General features: G+C 36.0%; 1 protein-coding gene across 1 annotated transcript; it reads right to left on the bottom strand.

The window, feature by feature from the left end:
* Positions 1-479: 479 nt before the first annotated feature.
* LOC120343439 (uncharacterized) lies at positions 480-8,191 on the bottom strand. The gene is made up of 9 exons (XM_039412614.2): positions 7,436-8,191; positions 5,685-5,748; positions 5,407-5,611; positions 5,123-5,278; positions 4,398-4,474; positions 3,448-3,595; positions 2,051-2,232; positions 1,510-1,684; positions 480-724 (listed from the first exon to the last, which is right to left on the bottom strand). The coding sequence occupies exons 1-9, from the start codon at positions 7,707-7,709 to the stop codon at positions 614-616; spliced, it is 1,392 nt and encodes a 463-aa protein (XP_039268548.2). The 5' UTR covers positions 7,710-8,191; the 3' UTR covers positions 480-613.
* Between the last annotated feature and the right edge of the window lie 5,902 nt (positions 8,192-14,093).

Raw genomic sequence — 14,093 nt, 5'->3', positions numbered from 1 at the left:
ACGGGGGTTTCTTTGATTATGAGTGCGAACGGGGGAGTAGATCTCACACAAATCTATGGTAATTTTATTTTTTAAGACTTTATATCAAAGTTGATATTTTTGCCATGTTTCGGTTCACGTCGCTATAGTTACAGCACTGTATTGACGGCTGTCATCGGTGAAATGCACTTTGGCCTTTTGGGGCACTCCAGAAGTATGTGTACCAATAGGGAGATAACTAATTTTGTTCGCCTACTTTGCATCGAGTTGTGCAAATGGACTGATTACCACTAAAATTATGGCCTAACCCTAGCCTGGTACAAATACTATGAGTGTACCCACATTGGGCCTAAGAATATGTGCGTCTTTTCCATTCCCTTTTACCCTAACACGCATAAGTGTCGCCCGATTGAACTTCATTTGAAATTTTGGCGACTTTTCTGAGTTGACGTATTTTGTGTCATCATCATCATTTTTTCACCTTGGCTGAGTTCAAAATAATTATCTAAGTGACTGAAGATTTTGCATTACTTGAATAACGCATGGACATAATTCAGACTGGACAAAACACCATTCACTGGTTCAGACCAAGCCGCAAACTCATCGATTGATCATTACAATTTCTTCGCTTTCACTATTTCGGTTTTGGCTTTCTTGGTCCAACATGAAAACTTTTTTTCTTATTGTTCACTGGTTGATTCATCGCTTTCATATCTTTATCGTATAAGATCAAATACATTGTCGCCTGTAAGAAGAGAAAGATTGAAGAGGAACCATTTGGATTTTAGAAATTCGAACAGCAGCGCAAAGATATACTACCATGATGGGATCTACATATTAGGAGCATTGTATAGTGACTCGCTGAAGGAGATAGCTTCGAAACGTGTGTTCACGCAATTAAAACTTACGTCGACCGATACAAGAGAAAGTCGGTCTGGGACGAAAAATTGATGAGAATTTAGGTAGCATATTTGATACTCCCGAAGTATGTGAACCAAGATGACGGACACCGTAACGCAGTAATGTGTAGCAGCTTAGGGTTAGGCCATAATTTTATTCCAATTTTCTTTTTATTAGTTTTATTACGAGTTCGGGGACAAGCCAAGTTTCTCCCGTAGTATTTGTACCTGAAATTATGGCCTAACCTGGTACTGATACTATGTTCCGGTGTCTGACATCTTGGTTCACATACTTCGGGAGTACCAGTAGTGCTATGGAAAGATACCTTTTTTATACGTATATGCATTCTTAGGCTTAGATGATTATTTTAAATTTTTGCTCAATAATATTGTTTGTTTCACCCGAGGGGAAGAAGACTGTTGCGTCAGAATGCGATGTGTTTTCACGCGGGCTAGATTAGTCACCATGATGTCATAATTGTTTTCTCAAAATTGCTCCTTGCGTTTGTTTGCGCATTTATTGGTATTTTTACTTCGGGATATCTCAAATTAAGCTGTGGTTTACTGACGTTTATGATATCTTAGTTTGATTGTTTAATATTGCCTAGTCCTTAGAATATGTGTCACCTACCCTACTGCAAGCTTCCATCGCAGTACGACGAAGAAAAGGCCAACTATTCATACTTGACATCATTATTTGTGTCATCCTAGATCTGTCTTGTATTCGATGAAAATATTCATACAAAGGTTGAAGAATCCATCTTGTTATTCCACACATATGAAGAGTAGCGTTGTACCCCGAACAACTGAGAACAAACGATAAGATTTTCATATTTATTCCGATGGAAAGGAGATAGGACGGCTTAATCGTATGGCGAACCAAAGCCTTTCGTCCGGTTGCCAGTCCATGTCGGGTATGGGATTAGTATCCGATTTTTTGTTTCAGATGCAAGGACTTGATGGTGAAAGAAGCTTTAACCGAACAGCGGTTACGTGAACCACCTCACTAGTCACGACGACAAGGAGCATTCGGCGTAATCAGAATTGAGATGGCGAGGTTATTCCAAACTCTAAGCAATTCAAAACATGAGCAACCCGCCGAACAACTGTTAGCAAACACAAAAGAAAACGAGTTAAAATAACAATTATAAAATGCCAAATTCTCGTCTTACCTTCTATCTGTACATAGCGGTAGTGGATCATTACATTTTTCATACACCACTCTATTTGCTGACCCATTCACCCACAAAAGACTTGTAGGTGCCGGACAATTATCGTCGTATTTGCATGTGCTTCCAGAAAGGATGTTACGAGACCCATGATGAGACAAAATATCAATGTTATTGATATGAACCTACAAGATAGAAAAAGAAGATATTTTCATAAAAAATATAATTGAAAACCTCATTCTTGTATTTTAACGTAGCCTATATCATAAGTTTAGACATTGAAATATACAAAAACACGGTAAGCTGGGTTTATTTGAATGAAGAGGCGTATTTCTGTATTATGAATTACGCCTTGGACAGAAACATCGGCAACGATTACAATTTAACAATAGAGAACAATTCCATTCATTATTTCATATTAAATAGAATATAATACTTTATTTTGCCTCCATATGATGTATATTAATGTGCGCAAACTATAGCTGAAATAGAATTTAATTGATAAACCGTTCTTTTGACTTTCACTTTAATGAGATGACTGAGCTCAAAGCATATTTGAATTGAATACATTGAGTACGTTAGCTATCGATGTATAATATTTTAACTTCGAAATCGCGTTGACTGATATATGAACGAAGGGTAGTAAGTGTACCAGGCAGTGGCGTAGCAAGACTCTCGTGACCCCCCCCTCGCAAAAATATTTCGTGAAAATGACCCTAAAAACTTTCGGACATAAGCTAAAACAACGTTTTTTTTATTTCGTCAAAAAGCCTAACATGTCGCTATTAAATAGCAATGGTAACCTAAAATTTGCCGTTTATCTTGGTTACTTTAATTTTCTTTCATACGTGCTTCCGCTTCTGCGTTTCTGTGCGCCACTGAGAGTTTTTGCTTTCGACATCATTCTGACAGCCTTCCTAATTTTGCCCGTGCAATCAAACCATATTTACGATCAAACCACAAGACGCCGAAAATCGACGACTCCCTGGCATTGTTACGAGACAAAACGATTTGAGCAAAACTAACATCAACATTATGAGATGTGCATTACTGGTTTTGCAATACAACTTTTGGTTTTGCGGCTTAAATTTCTAAATTCTAATCGCTTGAGCCTCTTTGAGCTGTGGGCCCTCCCGCGGCCGCGGGGATTGCGGGGTTGGATGCTACGCCACTGGTACCAGGTTAGAGTTGAGCCATAATTTTATTCTGATTTGCTTTTATTTTAGTTCTATTACGAGTTCAGGGACTGTCTGTGTTAGCCAAGTGAATATACCCCCTGCCCATAAGTTTCAGTCCCTTCACACAACTTGCTGTAAAGTAGGCGAACAATATTAGTTACCTCCATATTGGTACACATACTTCTGGAGCGCCTGACTAAGAATAAAAAAAATTGATCTTACAGAAAAATTGGAAGAAAATGAAATATGTTTTCCATTTATATCTTGCATAAAAAATTTCTTCCTTTCTATTTCTGCGAACACGCATAATATTTCCTTTATGAATCCGAATGCAGATCTTGTTTTGTCTTCACTTGCTTCAATGCGAGCTCTGTAATAATGGGAAAATATACCAAGTTATTGGACATGAAGTGTACATATAGATCGTTTTGCTATAGATTCTCGTTATTAGCCTTGTTGTTGTTGCTAAAATCGCTTTTCTGTGCAATTAATGGACCACGACTCAATTTTCGACACTTGAAGATGGTTGAAGCCGCTAGAACTAACATGACAAACTACGCCCCGCGGGCCAAATACGACCCGTTGGGTAATTCAATTTGGCTCGCCTGATGTTGCCATAACCAAACTGAAAACAAATTTTGATGTTTGAGCTATAAAATGGCTCGAGGTATTTGTTGAGATATAGACTGAATGTAGTTTTGGCACAAAGCTTGTTTTCCATTTTTGCTTGTGTGACACTGTAAATATTGTTCATAAAATGTAACCTTTTACGTCACACTTACATGGCCCGCCAGTCTAGTGAAGCTAAATTTTCGGGCTCTGGTCAAAAAATCTTTCAACCCCTGCGCTAGAAGAATTTTTTTTTTAATTTCTCCCAATCTAATGGGCCCCGATTTTACCCAAAATTGTGCTATTGAATTTTTATCAAAGGGGGACATTTTTTTAATTTTGTCACGTGGGTCGTTTCAGTAAAGTCAGTGCTCAGTTAAACCGATAAGTCCGCACCAGTATTATTGCGTATATTTTGTGTCCGTATTCATGAGCATTGCCACCTTGTAAAACTTAATGATCGATTGGCAGAATACGCTTGGAGTAAATTGGGGCTGAATCATAACATAGCAAATTTGACTCCTTATAAATGGATGGTAAAATGACAATATTCTGTTTCTCACCTTAACTTTTCGTTTCTTATACATTTTGAGTTTGCATAAGTTCCCACCTGCTCATCATCACATAATGTAGTGGATTCCTGCAAAATTAAAAATAGACGAAAAACTTCTTTTGGTCAAATTTCAAATGATAGGTTCTTGCTCTAAGTCAACAGAAAGCTGGAACGAAACGCAAGATCGTCACCTAGCTTCATTAGAGAAACATCGGGTTCTTATGGAAAGTTCAAGATAGTATTTGAAGTGATCCGACAAAGCGTTGAATTATATTAGCATGCTTTAACATTATTGATGTTTCAATGTTTAACGGTCATTATATTGACTTCCCTTCACCGCGCGGGTCATGGGTATCGTCAACAACAAGTAAGTGATTAGCTATTTCAAAGTTCCGCCTTGACTAGTGACAAAATTAAGGACAACGATTGGCTAAATGAAATGATGTACGTTGTACATATATGTATATATATATGAATGCTGGATATTAGTATATATGCAACGCCGGGTTGGTAGGCCTACTATAAAAATTATTATGCTTTCTTCTGTTATTGTTGGGCGCATGTTCTTGATTACGCGATTTGTAGTTGTGTGATTTTGTTTACGACAATACGTTCGAGTCCCGGTTTTTGTTAGAGTAACGTGTGTTTTCTGTCCTTGCTTGCACATCACTAGACAGGAGAGTTTGGTTATCTAATAACTAGATTAATTTTTATGTTATGACATAAAATACAAACCAGATCTCTTTCCACTAAAATACTCAACGACTCTTCGTTATCACATTCTCCCAACAATCTCTTTGTAACTTTGGTATTTCCTCCTAAAATTTTTCTTTTTTCAAATTCATTAATCAGAGTGCGGTGTGGTATCCCGTCATTTACTTCCTTATTAACCTTGAAGACAAGATAGACGATACAGTAAATAGAACGTTAAATGGAAAGTAGAAAGGAACTAGGTGGCATTGGGGTCCTGAACGAATTAAAGGAAAAAAAACGAAACACATGAGTTTAACCGTTTTTACCTTCTTTAAAATACAAGGTGTGCGTCCTAGAACCGGATGTTCTATATAGCCAGTGTATGATACAATTGAAGTTTCGATTCCATCTTGGCTATGAAACTCATCGGGAGAATCAGGACTGAAGAGTCGCTCAATTTCCTCACAATTCAGCATATGTAAAACCGAGCCTTGTTGGTCTTCCATCAAAGTCAGAGTCTTTAATTTTGGTCTGAACATATTAGTGCAAAATATTTATAGTGTGACAAAATTTAACTTTTGGATATTAGCAAAAAATATTTTACCCTAAATTGCCGACAGCTTTTTCTTGCTCTGGTGCTTCTTCATCTAACGTTGGGATGAACTTTTCTGTAAAAAGTAGAACAAAAGTTTGAGTTTTCAAAATACAGATATTTAAGGTTTGAACTATTTGGTGGACGAATGGAGACATTAAATTCCTCTCATGGTGTGAATCAATCAGTCTTACAAGTTTCAAGCCTTGTTCTGGGTATATTGATATCAAATTTCTAAATTAAATGTTTTTGTCTATGTGACGGGACTTGAATTTGCTATTTTATTTTTGTTTTATTTGTGTATATTATCTCAGAGTCGTGTACACTGTACAGGTTTGTGGTGTCACGGTCATGGTTTCGACTTATGTGCTTTCCACCGGAGCATATCCAAATGACTCCGAGCACCTCTGTCCACGTGACCCAGTACACACCTCATCAGGCTAGCGAACCTGCTGCGTGGCTTTGCAGCACACGGGCTTTTTGACTATATAACTGACACAACGAGGACCCTTACATAAAACCGTTACAATGCACCTATATATCTTAATATTATCGTTTACTTCAAGGGTGTCAAACTCGCGGCCCGCGGGGCGCATGCGGCCCAGAGAACTTCCAATGTGGTCCTTGAACGATTCACAATAATTGTAATTATTTTTTTTTAGTGAAATTGATTATTCACACAGAAAACGACAATTTACTCAAAGTAGTTTTGGAGAATTATTTTTTTTTGTTTTCAATTTGACCCAATTACGATTACACCTCAAGATAGTAAAAGAATACTTGAAAAAACACTTCAGGGATTAAATGAAACGCAAAGTGTACATGAAAAAGGTGGCATTTTTGAACAAAAATGGGAATTACAATATTTCTGCATTTTTCAAAATTCTGAAGCACATTATTTAATTTGTCACCTTTCCATCAGTACTTAGGGTTGGTTCGGATACCTATAATTTTTACTATCCGGATAACGGATATATCCGGGTATTCCATAGTTTAACTACCCGGTTAACCGGATAGTTACTGCTAATTTTAGAGAACCGATTTCACAATATTTTTGCGGTGAATTGACCAAAAACCACCTCACAGTTCTATTGTGAATAGCTCAAATTTGATAAGATCGAATTTTGGAATGCTACACAGATTACATGGAATCCGAAGTATTGTAAAATGAGTTCTCAAAATTCCAACTGGTTTATTCCATCATAAAAATCCGTTTTTTCAATGCACGAAACAACCAAAAGTCACACCCGACCAAAAAGCAACAAACTCACATGCCAGACGTCAGGACATATGTAATAAAAAAAAATATTGAGTTTATTCTGCAGTATTTTTGTAAATTTTAGGTCTATATATTTAAATTAAGTCATTTTTAGTGTATGTATTCTTTCCTCACCAAAAGTCTGTTCAAAAATGTTTTGGATAGTTGTACATAAAAAATTATGATTTTTTGTAATAAATACAGTAAATTGCAATAATAGTGAAATGCAGAAAATTAATATGTAAATGGCATTTCAATTTAGGAAAATAACAAAACTTCATTCGGTTGTTTAATTGCATCACAATGCATGTCACAAACTACACCTATCTAAAAATATTCTTTAATTATACATTATCAAAGCATATCAAAAAGTATTTGCGGCCCTTTGCACAATTCCCAAAATGCAATGCGGCTCTCGAAACCCCACGAGTTTGACACCCCTGGTTTACTTGACGGTTCTATTACGAAATGGGTTCATTACTGAAGACAATATTTCTATTCTGACCTTTGTCGGTTTCCAGGCTGAAGACTTTCCCGTTCACAATAGCTCTGGTACTATTTTTCGGAGTTGCATTTTTACATTCTTCAGTTTGTGACTTATTTCCCGCACAATCAAATCCAAACTTTTCAAATTCCAGTGTAACGTCATTTTCAAAATACAAATCAAGAGATGACCGTTGACATGGTGATCCATTCAATGACAACTGCGATTCAACCATACAGTATGCCACGAAAACACAGGCTATGAGAATAGCTTCTCGTGCTCGTAGTGATCTCATTTCCTTATTTGCTTCAACTAATTTTGTTCTTAAGTGACTTAACCACTCAAAACGCGCTTTAATGGAAAATATAGAAATATACTGGCATTCAACTAGAAAAATGACCCGGTATAGCCTAGGCTTAACTATCGTTAGAATAGGCTACTTAAGAATATTCACCAATCTTTTTCCTTTCTGGTTAGTCGAATCTCAGTGTTTTCACTGATTTTACTGGAAACTAAATTTACTGGAATATAAAGATGATGCGACTGAAACCTCTATGGAGCTGACATGAAACATAACAGGCTAGCTTGGATCGAAGGCTTCACATTTTAGTATGTATTGTATACTCGACATTGCTTTAGATTTACATTTTAAAGTTTAGAAACTGAAATTATTCGTAGACAACAACGGTGTCCGCCTCTGCTTTTGTGAAAAACTAAATAATAATGCCTACGTCAAGATTATTTTCAATTACAAACCTCAAAACTAGCCATTTATGCCAATACTTTGAATCCAGTACGTGTAGCAAAGCCTACTGATGCATGAGCTGTCAGGCAACACTACTCTAATTCTTACTAACACGGAGACTTCAGTTGCCCTCAGGGTACAAAAACCCTTTGGCCTATTCTGCGTTCCTATTCTGCGTTCCTATTCCTCTAAGGGTTCAATTTCAATAAATATTTGGCTATCAAGTTTGGTCCAGGTGAATTCTTAATAACAGAACTTATTTATTTTACAGTAGCTTCTAATTTAAACGAAACAGAAGCAGAAATTACAAAGTTTATATTTTAAAGTGTTACAAGCCATATGTACGCGTAAACATGGTATGTTATGTCAGAAAGTATCCCGCCACCAATATTTCAAAACATGTCTAAATATGTTTTTATGGTTTTAGACACTAAGTGTACATATGGATTGATTTGCTGTACGGTTTATCACTGTTTCATCATACCGGTACCATACCGTCTTGTCTGTATATTTGAGCATGCGCTTATATTTGACTTAATTAAATATCTGGCTTCTTTCAGTAATCCCGTTAATCCTTGTTATATCGCAGGTACACAATTGAATCTGATGGATTACACCTTTTAATTAGAAATACGACTTATAAACAAAGCATTTTTTATCTATTTATATTGAAACCATATATTATACAAGGCTTTTAGCCCGAGGGTCAAAAATTTCATCCATTTAGACTGGCGAGCCATGTAGCCAAGTCTGACGTAAAAAGTTACATTTCTTAACAGAATTTTATTTACAGTCTTACAAAAGAAAATCTGGAAAATACCAATCCTGGTACTAAAACCAAATTTAAGCGCAATCTCAATAAATTCTTTGTACTATTTTTACCTTAAACATCGTAATTTGGTTTTGGTTTGTCAACCTGAAATGCAACTTACACAGACTACGATCATGATCTAACAGTGCACAGATTCCAATAACAACAACTATGTAGTGCATGAAAAATTAATTTGAGGCAGAAATTTATGCCAGCATCAGGTGGACCAGATTGAAACACCCAGCGGGCCGGATTTTGCCCGTGTCAGTATCATAACGTCCAGGATGAAAAGTACCAAATTTTTATAACTTTGTTTATTGCAGAAAAATTCAGATGCACTGGAAATTACTGTACGCAGTATTTCGTTATTCTGAAGTAATTTGGTTGAAGTGAAATTTTTTGTCAAAACGACATTTAAAATGAGATATACCACTCGTTCATCGATATTGTTTACTCAATGAAGGTCCGTGTTCTTTCATTTTCAAGTTCTGGATAGTTTCGTTTGTAACAATATTTATAATAACACTGTAAGTTATTACAAAACTTTAAAACAAATCATGCGAAATTCATATAGCTTGATTTAATTTCAAATAATTAATAAAAAACAAAAATGTATTGTTTTTTGTATGCATGAATTATTTCAGTCTGCTATGAAATCTCTATTTTATTTAGTCAGATATATGGTAAAAACTGAGACAGTTAGTTTCAAGCTTAGAGATTTATCTTCAGCGTTAGGTGCGCCAATGAGTGCTTTGAATTCTTTTTTCAGCCTTACGAATGGTTGTTCATGAGATCCATAATTTGAAAAGTGTTGTCGAAAGATAGGAGTACGGTTCATATATTCCTCAAAGTCGTCGAAATTGAAATATACATCAAAAAATACATCCTGAGGTTTTTCCTTATTAATGCCGGTAATTTTTTGATAGATTCGTTCATATCTCAAATCCCACGCTTCATATGATGGATGACCGGTGTTTTTTAAATGATTCACAAGCGGGTTTAAAATTATTTTTTTCAAAAGAGGGAATCCAGAAGTACTTGACACAATTTTGTTGTCTACTACTTGTTCTATCACCATTTCTGAGTAATATGCAGCAAAAAGTGCGGCAAGGCCGTGATTTTTAAGAACACGTTTACATTCTCGTACAAACTCATCCACATTCATATAATGGATTGCACTTTTACAAATGATCAGATCCACAGAATTATCTTTTGCCGGCATCTCCGCTTCAGTCGCTACATAATAGGACATAGTTTCTTTCATATCTGCGAGGCCGAGCACTTTGAGCCATCTTTATTTGTTCCTCACTAATATCAAATCCAATCATCGCTTTGAAATACGGTAAAAAATGCGTTGCTGCACTTCCCGCTCCGCACCCAGCATCAACTAACAATTCAAATTTTTCATTTTCTTTCATTTCTGGATTCAACTCTTCCAGCTTTTTAATTACACCTTTAGCAAAATGTGGGGGGTACTTGGTACCATTTTTCGCATATATTTCGGCTGAATTTTTTTCCATGAAATCCATATTGTAAAGAATGAACTCATCTAGCTAGAGAAATAAATAAAAAGGATATTGTAAATGTAATTTTCAATATTTAAAAATATTTCATTACCGGGGGTCAGAAAATACCCTCTACTGCGAATGGGTGTTTACTTTGCACGGTCTGACAATCGCCCGAGAAGTACCACCCAGCTATTGAAAGCTTATTTCTTATTTATGTCCCTTTGTGAGCGTTATTGCTGGAGAGAGATGCCGTGTATTTTAATCTGTTTTTCCTTTTTTTCTGTGAAGCTAGAAGAGGCAGTTTTTATGATCCTAATATTTGACAGCAATTATTTGTACGAGCAAGTTTTTTTGCGGATGAACCATGTCAAATCTCCCGAGAGATCACTAATTTCTGATAGTCATATATATAAAAAATTCGGTATGCATGACTGCTTCGTCCATCGCACCAAATATTGACAAACTTACTGGATAAAAGCGGTGTCATACTTCACATTAAAATATATATGTGTGGTAAAAACTTTTGACTTGACTGTATCTTTGTATTTTCATTGTTTTTATAATTTTGGTGTGATGGTTTTGTTTGTTTTTTAATCAGTAGTCGGTGTAGTGAAAGCTAGAATATAAAAACCATGTCAAGTGGCCCGCTCAATCATTCGTAAACTAAATGTGGCCCTTTGGTCAAAAAGGTTGGACAACCCTGTTCTAGAAAAACTGCACTCGTAGGATAAGATCTTTATATTTTTCCCGGTGGAGGGAAAAGCCGATTTATTCATATCCAAAATCCTTGAATACCCAGGGTCAAAATTTCAGACAATAATTTTGCTTGCTGCCTCTTTGCTCGTTCTGTACGTACAGCTGGAACTATTTATCCGACTATTTCCAATTCAAAAACATCAATATACCTTCGCGCTCATATCCTACAAAATGGTACATAATAAAAAATTATTTTTTGAATATTTCCCAGTGGCTTCATAGTTTTGTGTATTTTAACATTACAAACGATCTTCATAACAGCGGACACGCCAGCGTTCATTTGTAGCTTTATTGACTTGGCCTGTTTCGTGCAAATATCTTATATATATAATGAGAAATGATTAAAAAGTCATCAAAGTCGCTGTTGCAATATTCAAACAGCATGAAACGATTGATATATTTCGATTCCAAAACCTGATTAAACTGGATCAAACTTGCTCTTATTCAGTCACAATGTCACTGAATTCTGACTAAGTTCTCGCTGAAATTTTCACAAATTTATAAACTTTAATTACGAGTTAGCAATTAGCAAAGGCACGTAGTGTTGGGGAATTTTTAGTAGTATTCTATCAATTCAAAATTTTAACCTTATGTTAACCGACTTCACTTCCAAAAACTGGATGCGTTCTATAGCGCGACTATAAATCTAACCTGAAAGTACGCCTTGAACGCTCTATAAAAGTTATTTTCGCTTCAACATATCTTAAACTTTAACCATTTATGTTAATGGCAAAGGCAAGCACGTACTGGTACTGCTTTCCATTTACTATAAATCGGTCCACATTAGTTACCCTGGGGCTTCTGGTTGCGGCACATCCAAGTTTTGCGAGATGACAGTTGCCGGCAAGTGAAGCAATTGGCGATTGGACGGTTCGTTTTGTACAGTCAACGTCACGCGGTTTCAGTTAGTAGCGTAAAGGAACGTCCAGTTATACAGCGGGAGCCATTCGTAAAACTGTATTGACCAGTGTGGTCCAAACCCAGGCCCGCAGCTTGATTATCTGTGGCCTGCGTCGCATTTGCTGGAGGGTAATCAAAAATTCGCATTTGGTGTTGTTGCGTCATAAAAGCGAAATTGACTAGTGTTATGGTTAGATGAGGCAACTAGAGAAGTTAAATAATGTGCTTGTCAGTCTAAATTGTTAACTGGCTTTCTATCTTTTTGGTCGGAAATATATGCTAACAATATAGGCATCATAAAGAACTAAAAATCGATAGCGGAATCTATTAGCCTAGGTTGGCTAACTGAATATTAATGCTATGGCCTACCAATATAATTTATGGCGGGTATTTATTTGCAACCAGCCTAGACAGTATTACAAAAAATGCTGCCTATATATCACCCTCCTGTACCCCGCATTTGGTAATCAATCAATCTGCAGTTATTTTGTAAACATGAGTTTGAAAAAAAAATTTTGGTGGTTTTTGCATGTTTTAGTTTGATGAATTAAAAATACTTATCAATGCGTTTGCACTGTCTACAGGGTGGACAAAAATTTAGCCTCCGCTATAGTATAGAGCAGAGCTACTCAACTGGCAGACCTCGATCCGAATCCAGACCTTTCGAGTATTTAATTCGGACCGCACCCAATTCTTTATTTTGGATCATTAGACCCACTTTTGAAGTTTCCTTCTATGAAATGACTTTTATAGATTGAATATATAAAAAAGAACTATAACGTCATAATAAACAATCTTGATTAACTAATTATCATTAACCTTCCAAGGAAGTGCGCGTTTAAAGGGTTCCAAAATATGATTTCTGGAAAGACCGGACCCAAATAATTTTGAAGTTTTGTATGCAGATCTTCGGTAAAAATAGTTGAGTAGCCCTCGACTATAGAGTAAATTGGCTAGGTTTCTGAGATTATTTTTTTTTTACTACAGCTATATATCAGAGTGTTGAAAAAGTTACGCAAAATTAAGGTGAAATCCGTCAAATTCGTTCGTTTCGTCATGGCAACGTTAAAAAAGTAACTGTTAAAAATGACAGTCCTGAAATGTTTAAATGGCAGTTTTCCGTAATTTAATACTGTTGAAAGGTGTTAGTCGTTAAATGTTTTAAGTAGCATTTCTTCTTAATTTCTGTTGATTTGGCGTTATTTTTTTAACACCCTGTATTTGTGATTTTTCACGGCCTACAAGTGATTTCTTGACAGCCCACTTACAACTAATCAAAAAATATTGAAAGGTTATTCATGACCATGATTTTAAAACACGAATAAATTTTTGAATGTTAAAAAAATTTCATGAATAGTGAATAATAAAAAACGTGGAGCCTCAATTCATAAATAGCATGATGTAGTCACATTTTTGTCTAGCACATCACGTCTTGTAAATAATGCTCCAAACGTTAGCATGCGCTATTTATTTGGTACTCCCGAAGTATGTGAACCAAGATGGCGGACACCGGGACGTAGTATGTGTACCAGGTTAGGGTCAGGCCATAAGTCCAGGTACAAATGCTATGGGATTCACTTGGCTAGTCCCCGAACTCGTAATAGAACTGAAATAAGGAAAATTGGAATAAAATAATGGCATAACTACGTTACGGTGTCCGCCGTCTTGATTGACAAACTCCTGGACTACCATTTATTCTTATACGAGTTCAGTAAATCTATTCTATTTCATCTTGAAATTATCAATACAGTCACGAAACAATAAAAATGTCACATTAATAGTTAGAATATATATATCGATTACGAGTCTGGTAAGCGCTTTTGATAAATGATATTGATAAATAGGATCAAAGAGTTTTTGACTTATAACCATCCTTTGTCAAGTTCTACATAGTTATCGTATATGGAAACTTCTCTTTGTACTTTTATAACGTTGCATCCAATAGAAATCAACCAAGCT

Source organism: Styela clava, chromosome 1, assembly GCF_964204865.1.
Source record: "Styela clava chromosome 1, kaStyClav1.hap1.2, whole genome shotgun sequence".
In the NCBI taxonomy this organism is placed as follows: domain Eukaryota; kingdom Metazoa; phylum Chordata; class Ascidiacea; order Stolidobranchia; family Styelidae; genus Styela; species Styela clava.
The sequence above is the reverse complement of the archived record's forward strand: the minus strand, read 5'-3'. Positions and strand labels throughout refer to the sequence as shown.